The 19,830-nt window shown below is 36.4% G+C and overlaps 1 protein-coding gene across 2 annotated transcripts in view; it reads left to right on the top strand.

The window, feature by feature from the left end:
* Positions 1–19,830, top strand: part of LOC123870420 — a 49,103-nt gene that overhangs the window by 25,840 nt on the left and 3,433 nt on the right. Inside the window, exons 1-4 of one of the 2 annotated variants that reach the window (XM_045913726.1) lie at positions 15,325–15,397; positions 15,478–15,581; positions 16,945–17,061; positions 18,943–19,172. In XM_045913726.1, the coding sequence (XP_045769682.1) occupies positions 15,480–15,581; positions 16,945–17,061; positions 18,943–19,172 (449 nt within the window). In that variant the 5' untranslated portion in view covers positions 15,325–15,397; positions 15,478–15,479. Of the gene's footprint in view, positions 1–15,324; positions 15,398–15,477; positions 15,582–16,944; positions 17,062–18,942; positions 19,173–19,830 lie in introns of those variants that run through there. The other variant, XM_045913724.1, reaches the window with a different exon arrangement.

The following is a 19,830-nucleotide window of genomic DNA, read 5'->3' as shown; positions in this document are numbered from 1 at the left end:
TCAAAAGAAGTTTAGGCCGTAGTTCTTTCTGGTCCAATGCGGAATGGCATACTTCACACACCTTTGAGAACATGGAAAACTTGCAGGTATGCAGGTTTCCTCACGATGTTTTCCTTCGCCGTTAAAGCAAGTGATATTAAATTGCTTAAAACGCACATAACTGAAAAGTTAGTAGTGCGTGATTCCGGGATCGAACCCCCGACCTTCGATTAGGAGGCGGACGTTCTAACCATAAGGCTATGACAGTTTTTAAATTAAAGGGGTTTAAATATTTTAGTGTGAAGACTGGCCAACACATTTATTCATTACATGTGCATCATTTTCTTTTTTAGGGTTCTGTACCTCAAAATGAAAAACGGAGCTCTTAAAGGACCACTTTGCTGTCTGTCCATTTGTCCGTCCGTCCGTCAAGAAAACCTATACAGTACTTCCCGTTGATCTAGAATCACGAAATTTGTTCTCGGATTTATTCCTTTACTTGGGCTATGAGAGTTGAGACCTATCTACCTGCCCATAATTCTAGGTTAACGGGAAATACCCTATCGGTTTTCTTGACAGACACGACAGACGGACAGACGGACAGAAAGACAGACAACAAAGTGATCCTATAAGGGTCCCGTGTTTCCTTTTGAGATATGGAACCCTAAAAACATTATGTAAGTATGCAAAGTATTTCCCTTGCAAACCATATTTTAACAGTTGACATGTAGAGGTCATTGACTTTTCCTATCTTACTTTTAAGTTTTAATGCATTATTAAGTATTTACTGTTTTGACATGGTATTTAGATAATGGGTGATATTTATTTTATTTAATCTAATTCCTTTTAAAAACTTAGTAAGGCGCATTAATCTATAAAAACCTAGCCAGTTCAAAGACTTACTATGTTTTAAAATGGTCAAAGCGACTTACTAGCTTTTAATTTTACTTTAATGTGGGTGTCCTTACAATACAACGGGACATACTATGAAAGTTAGGCTTATGACATAAAACGATTTTCGGAAAAATGACATTTACTTTGTTTTGATATGGGGCGGTCGATATAATTAGGTACTAGGGTAAAGGCTCGAGTAAATGAACAGATTGGACGTTTTTACATGTATTAAGAGCTGGAATAAAAAACCGGCTGATATACCTTTTTTAAATATTTTCTTACAAATTCTTACACTTTTTTCAATTTCAATTTCAAAACCGTGTTCCGTTCAAACCGTTCAAAAGTGCGTGTGCGTGCGTCCATGTGTGTGTGTGAGTGTGTTGTATGTTTGTACGAGTGTTTGTGAGTGTGGTATTGCGTTGTATAACCACATGAGTAGCGAACAGAGTCAAAGCTTCATACAAGCGCGCTACGATAGGTACACTACTACAAGCTTGAGGCGCGTGTGTGCGTGAGCACAGGCGCTACGTCGCGTACGGAGAGAAATCGGTTTATACCGGCTCGGCCTGTGCTCAAGTTCAGGGGCTGCAGTACACGTCGCGCGTCGTGTTTTCATTTAATTTAATGTTAATGATAATAATTTAAATAGTGTTTAAAATCTATTTTCTTGAACTGTCATAGATTTTGTTCAAAATCAATATCTGAGGATCCCTAGGATCACAAAACAGGAAATTGTTACCAAAATTTAAAAAAATCGACGCCATTTTGAAATTCTTTGTTAATTGACCGATTTCGTTCAAAATCGATATTTAGAGCTCCCTGGGATCACAAAATAAGAAACTGTTACCAAAATTTAAAAAAGTCGACGCCATTTTGAAATTCTTTGTTAATTGACCGATTTCGTTCAAAATCGATATTTAGAGCTCCCTGGGATCACGAAATAAGAAACTGTTACCAAAATTTAAAAAAGTCGACGCCATTTTGAAATTCTTTGTTAATTGACCGATTTCGTTCAAAATCGATATTTAGAGCTCCCTGGGATCACAAAATAAGAAACTGTTACCAAAATTTAAAAAAGTCGACGCCATTTTGAAATTCTTCGTTAATTGACCGATTTCGTTCAAAATCGATATTTAGAGCTCCCTGGGATCACGAAATAAGAAACTGTTACCAAAATTTAAAAAAGTCGACGCCATTTTGAAATTCTTTGTTAATTGACCGATTTCGTTCAAAATCGATATTTAGAGCTCCCTGGGATCACGAAATAAGAAACTGTTACCAAAATTTAAAAAAGTCGACGCCATCTTGAAATGCTTTGTTAATTGACCGATTTCGTTCAAAATCGATATTTAGAGCTCCCTGGGATCACAAAATAGGAAACTGTAACCAAAATTTAAAAAAGTTGGCACCATTTATAATTCTTTCTAAATTGACTGATTTCGTTCAAAATCGATATTTAGATCTATTGATCGATATTTAAACTAGGCAATCACAACAAAAACAAACTTTACCATCTTGTTGAACAAATAACTATTGTTAATTAAATTGTATCCTCCAGTGCCAACCCTACCAAAATAGTTATAAAATTTGCTCGCTTCTTAGAAGCTTTGCCTCTGTTTGCTACTCTGTGGTATAACACCATGTTAGTAAATCTTAGTATATTTTTAACCGACTTTAAAAAAAGGAAGAGGTTCTGAATTCGTCGGTATCTTTTTTTTTATGTATGTTCCCCGATTACTCAAAGACGCCTGGACTGATTTGGATTTTTTTTTTGTTTGATAGGGTATACTTTGCAAGTGGTCCCATATAAATTTGGTAAAGATCTGATGAATATCTTTGAAGATGGAGAACAGAACTCCTCAATGGATAAGAGCAAATTCAATTTTTTTTTAATGTATGTTCACCGATTGCTCAAAGACGCCTGGACCGATTTGGAAATTATTTTTTTTTGAAAAGCTAGGTATACTTTGCAGGTGGTCCCATATAAATTTGAATATGAATATCTTCTGAGATGGAGAACAGAACTCCTCAATGGATAAGAGCAAATTGCTCGCGATCAGTGTAATTGCTTAGTAAACAGTAGGGTTTTAGCTGGGCATGGCATATTATTATAGTACAGTGGGGCCACTAAAAATTTTGAAATAAAAAATTTTCAAAAGAAAAATAAAACCGACTTCAAAAACCACAATAACTTAAATTATTTTTTACTTTTTAGTGTTTGTGATTTTGAAATCGGTTTTATTTTTCTTTTGAATTTTTTTTATATTTATTCTGGTATTCTTCTTTCTTGGATATGGATCCCTCTTGGGTATCCCTATTTCTCTCTGTCTTTGGTACTATCAAGCTAATTTTCTCTCGCGATTTGCACAATAGCATTAGACCAACGCGTCTTCGGTATACCTACCTGTCCTTCTTTCATCTGTAAAAATCGATACAATATGACCATTTGCATTGCAGTTTTAGGGCATGTCTCAAGGTGTCTGTAGGCTTTGTCTTTTTTCTTATGTCTTCAATTCTCACTTTGAATATTTTTTGCTTAATTTATGCAACTTGCCATCGCCCTTTAGCAAGTTACTATTTCTTTTTATATTCTTTGTCTGGACCCATGTTTGGCTGGCATAGGTAAGGCATGGCAGGATGCATGTATCTATAACGGATCTTTTAAGATGTACTGGGTAAGCTCCTTTCATTCTTTCCTTTTGTGCCCAGTAAAACAAGCATACTCGGGCTACTTTGAGAACCCATTAGCAGCTAACAGCAAGGCCTGGACTCCAATTTTTATATGTGGAAGCTGTATTTCCTCGTTGCGTTTATGAGCAAATAAGAATAGTTAACTACTTTTACTAAAAAAAAATTTTATTATTTGGCGCGAACCATCTAAACACCATGATGATTATTATTTCTGCGTTGTGAATATTACCAGAAGAAACAGCAAAAAAATTGTTCCAAGCGGCTCTATTGTAACTTGCAGTCTGCAATTTGAACGATTCTGACTTCTGGTGATAAATCTGTACCTCAGCCCCAACCCAGTACCTCTAATCTACCATTTCAAGAACTTTCAGAAGGTAGTGACGATGTAGTGACTTTTTTACATCTCAACTTAGACCATTCAATCAAAATTATTTGGATCACTTAATGAGAGATCTTAGATTGTCTAAAAAGCATCAGAACATGTGGCTTCTCGGCTCAAAGGAACAAATCTGATAACATCAGACACTTGTGTTACGGTATATTATTCTCACTACTCTTAACACATTCAGTAGCTGATGTTGCACTTCCAGCGACTTGGATGCAACAAGGGCGTTAAGTTTCATTTTCTCTGTAGTCATTTGGACTGTTTTCCAGAAAATTTAGGTGACTTTCAAACTAAGATAACTATACCAAAGGGGATAATATCATATGAAAGGGCTCTATTATACATTCTAAAACAGGTTTTATTTATTATTATTATTATGTAAAAGAGTTTTTGATTTATCGCGCAAAATGTAGAAAAAAATATACAATAAGTCAAAAACTGAAAATCTGACATTTTTTTTAAAATTCCAAGCCGAAAATATACTTAAGAATTTATTAATAGGAATCGAGAGTTTATGCACTAGATAGAGTTCGTTCATTCACTGAAATTTCCAGTTCATTTACTGGCAATTTATCCTTTTGTTAAATAAAATAATTTATAATAATTAATACCACGCATTTTATTTGATTTTTTGATATACTGTGTACAGATACACAAAAAATAAAAATTATATATAGAACAATTCTCATATATCTTAATTTTAGGTGAAAGTCAGGGTAATCCTTATTCGTTCATGTACTGGATCTTTTACCCTCCTACGTCAAAATACTAAAAGTCCGCGTAAATTTCGCAGATTGAAATGTCTGCTTGATTAATTGTCAATAGAGGGTCATGACATGTCAAAATTGCTAGTTTGAAGGTGAAATCGTCTAAGTCATTCGAGATGGTTTTCCTCTTAAAGAGAAGAGCCAAGAATACAATACAATGGCTTGAACTTTACATGACGTGTATTTCAGACTTGTCAAATCTCTACTGTAACTTTATGAAGAACTAGCTTTAGATTGTCTAAAGGATTACCTAGAGCTCGAGTTTGAGGTTGATGTAGAAATCACAATCTCGAACTGGAATTCTCTTTTACGGATAATAACTGTAATGTGGGCAACGTTCATGGACCGAAATTCGCCAGTTTTTGCGTCGGCATCATAAGGGCAGTGGCAAAACGTTATATAGAATTTAATGGTAATTATTATCATCAAAGGCCCTGAAATATGAATATCCTGATTCCTGAAATATGGTTTCCTGGGGAAGAAAAGTACTAACATATTAAGAAGATTTCAAAACGAACATACTAAAAATAACTATATTATAGCTAATATATTATTTTACATGAAAAATATAAGGAAAAATACCTTAGCCGAGAATTTTTCATGTGTAAGTAATATTCATTACTTAAGCTGAAATTCATAAATATAATGAAAACTTTCCATTAACATTTATTTTTCCATAAAGAATGTATTTGTTTACGAAACGATACGGTACGAACTCTTCTGTAATAAAACAAAGACGCATTCACAAGACTGCGAAAGTCTTCTCTCAGAAGGGTTTTAGGTCATAGATTATAGTCTGCCACACTGGCCAAGAGAGGCTTCACACACCTTTCAGAACATTATGGAGAATTCTTAGGCATGCCGGTTTCCTCACGATGTTTAACTTCACCTTTTCAGCAAGTGATATTTTAATTGCTTAAAACGCACATAACTCTGAAAAGGAGTGCGTGCCCGGGATCGAATCCCGGATCCCCAAATAGGAGGCTAAATTCTTAACCATTGGACTATCACCGCTTCACTTCCAATGGTAGTGTACGTTAACTTAAATCGTGGCCATGTACCCTCATTAAGGACGACCTTCAGCTGCGGTCATGGAGAAAAACGTGACTACTAACACGTGAGGGAAAACGACTAATTACTGGCTTCGGAGAAATTTAGTAAGGTGAAATGCTAAAGATTCAGAGTAAATAAAGTTCTTCCAAGTACCGCGTACCTGTTGGTAAGCGTGGCACTTCGTTACAATGCATGGATTGACAAACAAGTGTAAATTAAAAAAATTTAACACCCCCGACAAGTGAACGTTACAGTAACTAGAAAAGAGCTGATAACTTTCAAACGGCTGAACCGATTTTCTTGGATTATAGCTAAGAACACTCTCGATCAATTAGTTTAGGAGCTACGATGCCGAAGATACACAGACACACAGATACACACGTCAAACTTATAACACCCCTCTTTTTGGAAAGAGGCGGGAAGCGGTTGGATAAGAAAGGCTGACAACGGATAGCGGTGTTTACTAGAGAAGGCCTATGTCCAATATGTCCAAAAAGTTGAAGGTTTTGTGCAGACTTTCTTTTAATTGCTATCTTGGTCAATGGTAAATCATGATGAAGATTAAGATAGCATCTTCCACGAGGAGAATAATTATGTTACTTCTACTTGGTTGTTCTTCAAGACTACCTTAATACCTACCTGGGTTTATCATCAATAAATATAATCAATAAAAACAGTGACAAGTGTAAATTAAAAATTTATAACACCCTCGACAAGTGAAGGTTACAGTAACTTGAAAAGAGCTGATAACTTTCAAACGGCTGAACTGATTTTCTTGGATTGTAGCTAAAAACACTCTCAATCAAGCCACCTTTCAAACAAAAAAAACTAAATTAAAATCGGTTCATTAGTTTAGGAGCTATGATACCACAGACAGATACACAGATATACACGTTAAATTTATAACACCCCTCTTTTTGGTTTGATGGTTAATAAAGTTGTGGTTTTAAAACTTTGGCCTCCTGTTCGGAAGTCCAGCTTCAACTGGGCATGCACCTCTTAACTTCTCGGAGCTATTGTGCGTTTAAGCAAACCCTAACTTTAAATTAACGGTGAAGTAAAATGTTGTGAGCAAAATGCAGGTTTGCTTATAATTATGTAGAAGTAATTACAATTCCGTGCATTGCTGGAGCAAGCTGCAAGTCAAATCCACGCACTTTTATCATTTACATAGTCACTCTGTAAAGGCAAGTTTATTTGCTACGGAGTTTTGTTATAAAAGATTACACTCATTACCACTAACGACTTTAGGACTTTCTTGAGGCGGTGCGCATGCACACATATTAATTTACTAGCTGATGCCCGCGACTTCGTTCGCGTGGAAGTAGGTTTTTTAAAATCCCGTGGGAACTCTTTGATTTTCCGGGATAAAAGTAGCCTATGTGCTAATTCAGGGTATAATCTATCTCCATTCTAAACAGCCCAATCCGTCCAGTAGTTTTTGCGTGAAGGAGTAACAAACATACACACACACACACACACACATACAAACTTTCGCCTTTATAATATTAGTGTTACACTTTTTGTTACTAAAACCTATACACACATACACAGGCCGGTATCAAGGATTGATTTATCATCGCTTGACCTGCAGCAAAGTGAATAAAATATAATGAATGCTACATTCTCTCGCTAAAATCAAAGTTCACTCGAGTTCACACGCCAAACTTTCACGCGATTTAGAGTTTGATCGAAAAACTACGTGGCAGAAAAATTAATCATAACTAGCTGATGCCCACGACTTCGTACGCGTGGTTGTATTTTTTTTTAAATTCCGTGGAAACTCTTTTATTTTCCTGGATAAAAGTAGCCTATGTGCTAATTCAGGGTATAATCTATCTCCATTCTAAACAGCCCAATCCGTCCAGTAGTTTTTGCGTGAAGGAGTAACAAACATAACACACACACACACACACACACACACACACACACACACACACACACACACACACACACACACACACACACACACACACACACACACACACACACACACACACACACACACACACACACACACACACACACACACACACATACAAACTTTCGCCTTTATAATATTAGTGTTACACTTTTTGTTACTAAAACCTATACACACATACACAGGCCGGTATCAAGGATTGATTTATCATCGCTTGACCTGCAGCAAAGTGAATAAAATATAATGAATGCTACATTCTCTCGCTAAAATCAAAGTTCACTCGAGTTCACACGCCAAACTTTCACGCGATTTAGAGTTTGATCGAAAAACTACGTGGCAGAAAAATTAATCATAACTAGCTGATGCCCGCGACTTCGTACGCGTGGTTGTATTTTTTTTTAAATTCCGTGGAAACTCTTTTATTTTCCTGGATAAAAAAGTAGCCTATGTGCTAATCAAGGGTATAATCTATCTCTATTCTCAGCCCAATCCGTCCAGTAGTTTTTGCGTGAAGGAGTAACAAACATACACACACACATACAAACTTTCGCCTTTATAATATTAGTGTGATAATATTCTCGAATAAATTATTATCACAGGACTGCCCTAAAAAGGAGTGTAATATTTTCAGAGTCCATGTTTCTGTATTTCACCATAACTTGTAAAACCTGAAAAGATTTATATATAGGTATGAGATATCGTTAGAATCCTTACAATCTTCCAAGTGACTATAAGATTTTTTGAAAAAATTGTTTTAATATCTGAATTTTTTTACTTTTAATTTGTTTTTTTGCAGGGCAGTCGTACTTACTTGTGTTCATCTGCCAATTGTTTTCAGAATTTATCCGATTATTATTTATTTGAATTTTATTATACCGCCCCACTATAAATATGTTTCTGTTGTACAAAGCCCAGAGGGTAGTTATTACGCCATCCATATCTGTCGATTATCAAGTTGAACCGAGTCGATAACTAGTGGATGACGGATTTTGGGGGTCTAAAGGCCTTCCTTCTATGCTTTGGATCGGAAGCCTCTATTTATCTTTTTAACCCCCAACCCAAAAAGAGGGGTGTTATAAGTTTGACGTGTGTATCTGTGTATTTGTCTGTGGCATCGTAGCTCCTAAACGAATGTACAGATTTTAATTTAGTTTTTTTTGTTTGAAAGGTGGCTTGATCGAGAGTGTTTTCTATAATCGAAGAAAATCGGTTCAGCCGTTTGAAAGTTATTAGCTCTTTTCTAGTTTTCTTATAGAGGTTTTTGTGTCGGGGTTTTTTTTAGCTTTTAAGTTATATCTTCTAGTAACTGAATAGTATCTTCCATCAGCACATCATTAGCTAGTAATTAATCTTCTACAATATTTTATTGCATGAGAGCATTTCATTGTTAGAAGTTGTTGCCAACTAAAACTTCCTGTAGCAATCAACATTATAAAACGTTGTATTGCAGACTAATTAGAAAAACTTCCGTTATTTTATATCAAGTTATGTTCAAATAAAACAGACATAAATGTTTATTTATATCCGAATCATTTGTACCAACCACAGTTCACTCTGACCCAACTACGGCGAAGCAAAGAAAGACTGTTTATGTATTTATCGTTATAAGTACTTAGATGTTTTTATAAATGAATAACCATTATGGTCGTTGGCTTTTCGTAAGCTTTCTACGAGTAATTCCTATGAGTTCCTTGATATGATCTATCTATGATTCCTATTTGGCATCATGACAAATCCAATATGGGGGATATTGTGACATGGACATCACACACAAAATATACGTTAGCAAAATTAGAATAAAGATAAACGTACCTACTACTTTCAAATCTTTTTACATTATAACGGAATGAACCGCTCTTAAATTATTGTAAAACTTGCACGTGTTTAAAACGCAAGCATCAACTTAATAACTTTAATTTCACCAATTTTTCATTTGCACCACTTAAAATTTTCAGTGTGCAGGGTTAAAAGGTTTTTTGTATAGTGTATTCATGAATAGAGCCCCAGTATTAACATCCGGTGAACGAGCGAAAATTTTAATTGAGGTTTGCCGCTAAATACTCATGAAATGCATTAGATTCCTACTATATGCTAAGTTTCCCTCGTTGTACGTGCACCTACGCACGACTAACCTGGTGTCTCCACGTGCGTAGTTTCATGCTGAATGAGTACTCACGTAGGTACATCGGCTGCTCGATTACAATGACAGCTACAATGTCACAATCGTAATTGTCTCTGATTGCTTGATGCTCGCTCACTATTGACTACAATCATCATCAACATCATCATCAGCCTGTGGACGTCCACTGCTGGACATAGGCCTTCCCTAAAGAGCGCCACCACACCCGGTCCCCTCAGCCTTCCTCATCCAGCTACTTCCCGCCAGCCGCTTAATATCATCGGTCCATCGTGCTGGAGGGCGTCCCACACTACGTTTGCTTAAACGCGGTCTCCACTCAAGGACTTTCCGGCTCCAACAGCCATCGCCTCTATGACAAGCATGAACTGCCCACTGCCACTTCAGCTTGCTAATAGTTTGGGCTATGCAAGCATGATTGATGCAGGTTTTCCGGAGTCGACCTACTATGGACTAAGTCAAATTATTCGAAGAAAGAATCAACAGTAATCTATAGGATATGAAATGTAAGCGGTGATAGCGGTAGTTAAGACATCGGCCTTCCAGTCGGGTGGTCTAGGGTTCGATACAGGCACGCATCTCTAACTTTTCCGAGTTAAAATATATCACTTGCTTTAACGTGAAGGAAAACATTGCGCGGAGAATTCCCCATAATTTTCTCAAAAGTCTGTGAAATCTGCCAATCTGTATTTTGCCAGCGTGGTAGATTATAGCTAAACCCTTCTCATTCTGAAAGGAGACCCGCGTACTCAGTAGTCAGTCGTCGATGAGTTAATCATGATGATAACACCAAATACTGTATTAGTTTAGTCAAATAATTATACTCGTGGCTTGTGCTTGAGATTAGATAGTAAAACCGACGGATAGAGGGACAGGCGGACAGACAACAAAGTGATCCTATAAGGAATCCATTTTTCCTTTTGAAGTACGGGACCCTAATTATCTAAGAACTTAAAAATCCGGAATAATAAGCAACTTTTGAACTATTTTCTATTAAGTAGAATGATAGGTTATGGTCTAATATTGTGAACTCATCCGCATATTTTCTAGTCTAGAGCGCAATAACAAAGGTTTTCGTAGAGCTTTAAATTTAAATTTTTAGAAAGATCTCGCCTAGATACTACCTACCTATTCGGGGAATATTTTGTGGTCTTTTGCATAAAATTTTCTCTTTCGTATTTGCGAAATTTAGATTTTGTAGTCAATTTCCAATTTATTCTTCCAAATAGAGGTTGGCTACGATTTCTTCCGCGTTTATTTAGGTAAAAAATCCCGTGGAAACTCTGAAGTTGCGGGACAAAATGTCGCCTATATAATTTCTGTCTCTCTACGTAGATTTAGGTTTTACAAAATCCCCTGAGAACACTGTAATTTTTCCAGGACAAAAAATAGCCATTTCCGGGGTGATAGATAGATGACAATTTCATTGAAAGAATTTTGGGGGATCAGTTGCTAGTTCCAATAAGTTTTCGACTTGTCGAAAAGAGGAACGAAAAATATTTCAATTCATCATTGAAATATTTTTTCAAACTTTTGGTGGCAGCTGAAGTTTCCATGCCAACACTTTTTCTGAACCCTATTCAAGCTGTTAAAAGTAAAAAATAAACTTTTCATTGAGGAGGTCGGATGGTTAAAAAAAGTTTTATTTTTTCGCTCGCGGCCATCGATCGTCGTCGAGCAGCTCCGCCACTGCAGTGCAGTCTCAAGGGCGCCATAGACGGCTGTTGGCTATTGGATTCATGCAAATTGTGTCAGCTTTGCTTGAAAACGTGTTGTTTGGATTCCTTTGCCTCTTCCCTTCTTATCGAGTGCATGTTCTAACTAGATAATGTGCGCGACTACGCGTGCGTGGATTTAGAATTTTAAAAATCCCGTGGAAACTCTGAGTTTCCGGGATAAATAGTAGCCAATCATATGCATTTTAGATTCAGAAGTCCAAGCACGTTCAATACGACATACTACTGATGCTAAAAATTACACATATACAGTTAATTACAGATATACAGTTAAATATGAATACGACAACGCTTTCTTGTAGACTTTTCATCCACAAAGCATCCCATATCGTATACCGAAAGCTTCATTTAACGCCAGAGCGGTATACCACACTATATTACTACGCATTTCAAGTATAAATACGAAAGTATGTTTGTTTGTTTATTAGTTTGTTCTTTAACCACGCCGCAAGGGATTGACGTGATTTTTGCATGGATATACTTAAGTTAATTTATTTCCTCGATCTACAAAAATATTAAAGAGTTCGCACAGGATTTTAAAATGCCTCAATCTACGTGTTCAAAATCGCAGGCTTGATCTAGTCATCATCATCTTCATCATCATCAGCCTGTGGACATCCACTGTTGGACATAGGCCTTCCCTATAGAGCGCCACCACACCCGGTCCTCAGCCTTCCTTATCCAGCCACTTCCCGCCAGCCGCCGACGATATAAAGCGGCTGGCTGGCTGGCTTTATCTAGTTTAGCCAAAAATCGTCAGCCAACTGTAAGTACCGGACCTAAATAATATTCCGATTCACAAAAGAATGTTGCCTACGTATCAAATAGACCTGCCGTATGCTTGCTTAAACCCACATTTGTGTGTCTATTTGTATCACGCCTTATTTTCGCATGATATTACGCCGGCGTAAAATAGCCTTAAGCCGTGAGAGCTGATATTACCCACTGATTGTGCTCAGGCTGCAGGATTTCAATGCTTGTCGGCTTGTCAACGATATATCACTTGCACACCTTTGCGAGACAGGTTTCCACTATCTAAATCATTTCGCTTGGTACAGTTTATCTTTGTATTTGTGGAGTAGGTATCGTTACTGTTTGAAAAATAGACGTTCCGATTTCAAATGTTCTCTTTTTTGTCAGAGGTTAAGAGGGCTCTCTCCGTCACTCGTTTCATACAATCGTAGTTCCAATTTCATTTGAATATTATGCAACCAAAGTCCATGAAATTTTGCAAACATATTCTAGAAACTAATATCTATGTCTGTGGTTTTCCAGATTTCTGTTAAAATATTCGGTTACAAAGTTACGCGGTCTTAAAAATTTTCATACAAATCTTTGAGCCCCTGTAATTTTAAAACTACATATTTTTAGAAAAATCTAAAACACCACAGACACAGATATTAGTTTCTATAATATGTCTGCAAAATTTCATGGACTTTGGTTGCTTAATATTCAAATGAAATTGGAACTACGATTGTATGAAACGAGTGACGGAGAGAGCCCTGTTAAAAACGTGGCGAAATATGCCATCTGATTTAACACTACTAAATAAAATGTGTGAGGTTTTTACATCCTAACTAAATATTTTTAAGAATGTGCAAGAAAAATACTTTAAATCACAGATTTCTTTGAATCATTATATTGTTTACTATTAAATTATTTTGTACGTATTAATCTAAATTCATTTTTTATAGGAAATTCGATTGGATACTTTATATTGGTGCTGCTTTTGTAAGACGATTGAAAGTCCCCTGTATGAATATGACACAGCTAACTGGTAGCTACTTACACATTCTTTTCTAACAAAGTGTAAGAGGTCGAGAGATTGACTAGGCCCATCGGGAAAATTTGTACTTGAAGGACGTTTAGATATGGCAAGTTCAACCAATGTCATTCGAAATTTTGATGTTGTTGGAATTTTGTATTTTGTCGAAACTATTGTACTTGCAACATACTGTACATTTATACTGCAAATAACTAAGACGTTTAAAAAGCACATACATATTTAGACAAAAAAAAAAAATCTGTTAAACATCTTGTGAAATTACGATTCCATTGAATTCCGTTGCTATGCAGTGCTACGAAACTTTAAACGGGCGTCCTTATGGAATTTTGTCTTTTCTTGGAACTACTGTACTTGCGACATGTACATGTAGATCCATATAACAAGTAAGAAGACGTATAAAAAACACTTATAAGTATTAAGATAAATTAAACATTTACGATATAGTTCAATTCCGTTGCTACGCAGTGCTACGAGACTATAAACGAGCTACGAGGCTATAATTTCACATCTATATTATTACGTAGCTTAATCTATATACATATAATAAAATTGTAGAAAAGTGGTGTCTGTACAATGGAAATATATAAAAAAAAAGTAGTAGGGGTTGTTATTATATCGATGCCGAACCCGAAATTGTAATTAATTTTTTTTTGTCTGTTTGTCTGTGTGTTTGTGCACGCTAATATCAGAAACGGCTTATTCGATTTAGATACGGTTTTCACTAATATATTGTAGTAAGCTTCACTTAACATTTAGTGTTTATTTCATGTCAATCGGTTCATAAATAAAAAAGTTATGTCAATTTAAAGAATCACGGCGAACATTTTTAACGTACAGAGTACGTACTACACGCCTCGCGCCTGAGCGTGTCACTATTCCACGCGAACGAAGTCGCGGGCACAGCTAGTGCTATAATATATAAACAGGCATATACCATTACTAGAACATTATTTAAGTTCGAAAGCAAAAGAAAATGGAAGGCTAGTAAGTGTTCCTTTGTTGCTTGAAGCTTAAAAGGTGCTACGAACTCACATTTCCCAAAGCTTCCGGTGATATGTTTTGCATATTGCGTAAGATCGCGTGCAGTTAAGTGTCGGTATACCTTCAAACCTTGACCCGCGATGCAGTTGGAAGTGGTGTGTAACATAACATAAGTTGCAACTCACACCTGACTATAATAACTTAATGATTTTATAATTATCATGCAAAAGCTTTTATTTTAAAGCGTTTAAAACAAAAAGCTCACAAAGTTTTACCGACAATTGATTTATATTTTAGAGCATATAATTATTATAATGTGGTTTGCATAATTGAATCTGCCTCGTCACTCACATATACACAAAGCAAGTTAAGGTCATAAGTTAAATGATTTTACCTTTGTATGTACGCCGCATAAAACGTTTCTACGTAATGCTTTTACATAATATATTCTTGATGAATTGTACCTATCGATTTCACAATTCATAGATAGTAAACAATATCAATGAATAATTTATTCATTATCTCTTACATATTTTATTATGTAGTGCTCGTATGATGCTCATAGTTATAGATCCATACTAATGCTAAAGTATGCCTTTCTGTGTGCTAGCTTTTTATGATCAAGCCGTTTAAGCAATTTTGACGAAATTTGATACAGAGATATTAAATCTATCTAAGGGATGAACTTAGGCTACTTTTTGTCCCGGAAAATTAAATAGTTCTCAGGGCATTTTCAAAAATCCGAAAAGTTGCGGGAATCATCTATTTAGTACAGAAATAGCTTGAATCCTGGGGATGGATGGATGGATGGGGCTCCTTTTATCCTGAAAAAACGACGAGTTCCCTTGGGATTTTTTAAAAACCTAAATCCACGCGGACGAAGTTGCAGGCGTCACCTAGTATTTGATATAAGTAACTACTACTTTGTGCGAATGCACTTATGTTCTTTTTAACTTTATATTTCTGCAAATTTCTGAACAAAAAAATTTACCCTGACCACCCGGAGTCAAGTTTTAGCAAGTCTAAATATAGATCTCAATGCGGTGAAAAATTGACCGTTTAATTTTGTAAGGACTTTTGGAAAGTTCCCTTTGTTTCTACGGCGTGTCCGATGTACGTGACCGAACTTAAAACGTGTTTGTTTCAGAGATGGAAATCGTGCCCGAGGGAAAAAACTTCCGATTGGTAAGCGAAGACGAGCTCCCAGCGGTCGCCGATTTCTTAGTGCAGTTTATACCTGAATCTCTAAAGGTAAATAATCAACATAAAGGTAGCGACATAATTAAAATTGTATAGTATAATGGGCTAAGAGCCAGTGCGTGCCAGACCTTCGTTATTTCATAAAGGCTGAAAGTTTCTCTGCTTATTCTCCGTAACACAAGGAAAAACGATCAGCGACTATGAAGTTTTGATCATGATGGCTCTGGGAGATAACAGGTAATAAAGGTGTAAAAATCTTACATCAAAGTGAATTGCATTTTTTCGGTATAGTATTAGAAATCACCCATTGCCAGACACTTGGCAACTCCCTGCCAGACGCCTTTAAAGTTTAAAAGTTTATCACCTGTTATCTCCTAAAGCCACCATAATCCAAAATTTATAGTCGGTGATCGTCCCTCCCTGTGCTGGGGACGATGGCAGAGAAACTTACAGCTTTTATAAAGTAACAAAGGTCTGGCACGCGCTGGCTCTCCCATCTATAACTTTCTCTACGAGGTTGTTTAAGGTGAATTTAGATCAAACGAGCGAACGCTACCTACAGTTTCTGACTTAATTAATTAAACCTTCTTGCTTCCAATTTTCTAAAATAGAATTAATTATTTATCATCCGATCTGGAACTTTCCCGGTATTTGATAACAAAGGTCTTTGACAAGTCACCATCACCAATTTAAGTAGATGCTGTATCAAATTAATAATATGATTATCAAAATAATTAATTTTGAAAAGGTGACCCATAATATTTCAAAGTTAACTCTCCAGCTTACATTCCCTATTTAGAAAAGTTCTTGATATAAGTGCTTACATCACAAGATAAAGTTGAAAACTAAAACCCGACTGCGATCATCTTTATAATCGCTGAAATATTAGAGTAAAATTGTTTTTCTGTCGCTTGGTATATATTAATGTTGTTGTACATTTATACTCACGAACTCAGAACTTTCTCCTCCTTCATTTGATATCCCACTCGATACAATGGCATAAAAATATTTTTGGAGCCCCCCCACTTTTTTGATGTAACATCCATTAGGTCAAATTTTTTCTTATAAAATGAAGCGTATGTCACCCGGACTGTTACAACGAATAAATTGATATCTCATTCATCAAAATCGGCCCAGTAGTTTAGACACTACGGTGGAACATACAGAATCTGGATACAAACATACATACATACATACATATATACATACATACATAGACTGCTAAAATCATAACCCTTCCCTTTGGCTTTGCCGCATTCGGGTAAAAAGGAAACAACTATCACCAAGTTTCCAACCCAGCGGTTTAGGGGCTTAGGCTATGCATTTCTAGACCAGTCAGTCAGTCACTCAATCAGGACATCTTTTTATATTAGGTATATTTAGATTACTAATTTTGTATCTCTTATATTTCAAGTTTCATCAGACGATTCAAACATATCTGAACAACAAGGTGTGGGACTTCCATTTTTATGTAGCGAAAAATTGGCCGGAGGATCCAATCTGCCTACATTTTCCTGGATGCACCAGTACGGTAAAGTTTATTCCATTAAATTGCTTACTCAACCTAGGACATCATTTCTCATACGGAAATCTAACAAGTGAAAGCACTTTTCCAGAGGCCGCACGGCTCTTTAAATTTTGCAATTATGGTTTGATAGGAGGTGATAGGCGGTAATTAGACATCGGCGTCCTAGTCGGGGAGTCCCGCGGGAACTGTTTGATTTTTCGGGATAAAAATGTCCGTCTCCAATCCTGGGGACGGGATGGGTAAGCTAACTCTGTACCAAATTTCATCAGAACCGGTTAAACTGTTGGGCCGTGAAAAGGTAGCAGACAGACAGACAGACACACTTTCGTATTTATAATATTATAGTATAGATTGAATGTTTAAGAAGTCTGCTTTTAACACAACAAAAAAAAACCGTTAAGGTTTTCTATTGATGTGTCATTCAGTCCATTTATCAATAGGGTTAAGTGCTAAATGGCTAAATTCTTTTCATTCTGAGAGCAAACCCGTGCTCAGTAGTTATCAGGCGATGATTATGATGAAACTGATAATCCATTTTGATTTTCTTTGACCCACAATTTGCCAAATCCTACGGTATCTTATTAAAATCAAAAAGGCAACTCCTGATAATACGAATTCTGTACAGGTGTATTATATTCAGGACTCTAGGTACATTTGGATTATCGTTAGATATAATCAGATAACAAACAAACTGATAAAGTAGATAGCTAATCCATTCACGAAATTCCTGATAAGTGATAACTTATTCATAGACGTGCCAACCAGTCTAATGAAAAACTTTTTATTCAGAAGCTTAGGGCTACAACTTTCCATTTTAGCTCTCTCTGAAAGTAAAATCTAGAGCTGAGCATTGAAAATAGGTACCCGTGGAAAGGACTGAGGTTTTTGGGTAGTTTAAAATACTTCAGCATAATATCTAACAATAGTCTTATTAATAATAATTGAGTTTTGAAAAATACGATTTATTTTCTTTCGGAAGTTTTAAATCCCATGGTTCATGAATATTTTTCATTGTAGTGTGTGATAATGATAGACATATAAGGTATAATAATCTTCCATTTAATAACCGAGAAAATCAAATCCAGACGCTTTTGAAACTTTTAATACTACCTATTTAAGTTTAATTCTAATTTCCGATTTAAGCCAAGGTTTTGCATATCTACTCATGTGGTTTTGCTCTCATGCCACGTTAACCGCGTCGGTGCTCTCGCCTCGAGAGTGGAGACGATGCTAAGTAGCCTTCAGCATGAGTGTTACTTTTTATAAGATCTTGTTGGATCTTGCGATATTAATTTAGCTTCTGGCACTCTTTTATGTTGGTAGCGTTACTAGGTCAAACTTTTTTTAAAGAAAATACTTATGTTTTTGCTACTCATATTTTTTATGCCAGTTTGATAGAAGTTACAAGATAGAAAACCTTTGTTCGGTTTCGATTTCAGTCGTATCGATAGAAAAAAAATCATTTTTATAAAAGTATATAGTAATTATAAAGTGCTAAGGTAAAATTGGTAAGACTATTAGTTCTTAATAAGTAGTAAGGCTAGAAGTAGGAAAGGATTAGACGAAATCACAGAACACTTATGCATATAACATTAGGTTGAAAGTCTATTGCCTAGTAACTATACTTACACGGATTTTTCCATTGACGAGTTTCGTCCCCCATATTCATCAAATCTTCACCAAAAAATGAATACCAATCAAACCGTAGGTAGGTACATCCATTCAAATAAATCAAGAATAAATTATTATAATTGAAATCTTAAAAGATTTCACGCAACGCCAACAAAAATCGCGTCGAATAGAGAACGTCTTCTGTTTTGTTCCAAGTCGGGCTGATCTTGGAACCTTGTGAAGTTTTTCTTACAATTTTTTGAACACTTTCAGCCCAACAGTCACCCATACGAGAGCGTCACAATATTCTGCCCGTCGGAGCGCGCGGAACTAGTCGACCTGCTCACTTCCGAAGACATTCTACTGGATCTCACTCAACCATTGTACCTGAACTTTACTCACGAGGCCATCGTCAACCGCTTGGAGAAGCGGTATGAGGCCCACGACAAGATCACTGGAGATGTCTACGTGTGCGAGAAACCACCAGAAGATATTGCTGAAGAGTAAGGGCCTTTCCACAATTTTTTTTTATTTGCGGTGCGACGTCGCATCGCAAGAATAACACTGAGGCCATAGGTAGGTACGTTTCCCGTACGTTGCGTTGCGACGTTGCGATTTGAGTATTGGGTGCTTGCTGCTCTGACAAAAAGTATAGCGTTGCAACGCACCAACCCTCCCTACCTCGTCTCTCGTCCGTTGCGCGTACGGTGCAGCGCCGCACGACGTCGTCAACTCGTCACGCATCGTGTGGTACAGCGAATTCTATGTAAGATGACGCACGTCACTGTTCAGGCGCCGCACCGAAAACGCAACGCATTGTGTGGCCTCAATGCGGAATTCTTACGATACTTTGTGAGTTGTCATAGATTTTGTGATGCGACGTCGCAACGCAAGTATTGTGGGCCCTAAGACAAACTTTCATTATTTTGTCTTTTACTGAGTTTTTATATCAATTTCTTGACCTTCATCTTATTGATAATCTAGTGTATCATAATCGCTATCTTGCTGATGCCTAGAAAAAGAAACGATTTTTTATTCAAGTGAACTTTTACGATTGCTTTTGAATCGTTACTGAATTTACCACAATTCGTTATATTTACTTACAAATCAGGATTCTTACTTTTTACTTTATGAGCTTTTCTTTCGCAAGAACATCAGAAA

The sequence above is a fragment of the Maniola jurtina genome, chromosome 12, assembly GCF_905333055.1.
Source record: "Maniola jurtina chromosome 12, ilManJurt1.1, whole genome shotgun sequence".
In the NCBI taxonomy this organism is placed as follows: domain Eukaryota; kingdom Metazoa; phylum Arthropoda; class Insecta; order Lepidoptera; family Nymphalidae; genus Maniola; species Maniola jurtina.
Note: the sequence above shows the minus strand (reverse complement) of the source record. Positions and strands in the feature narration are given on the sequence as shown.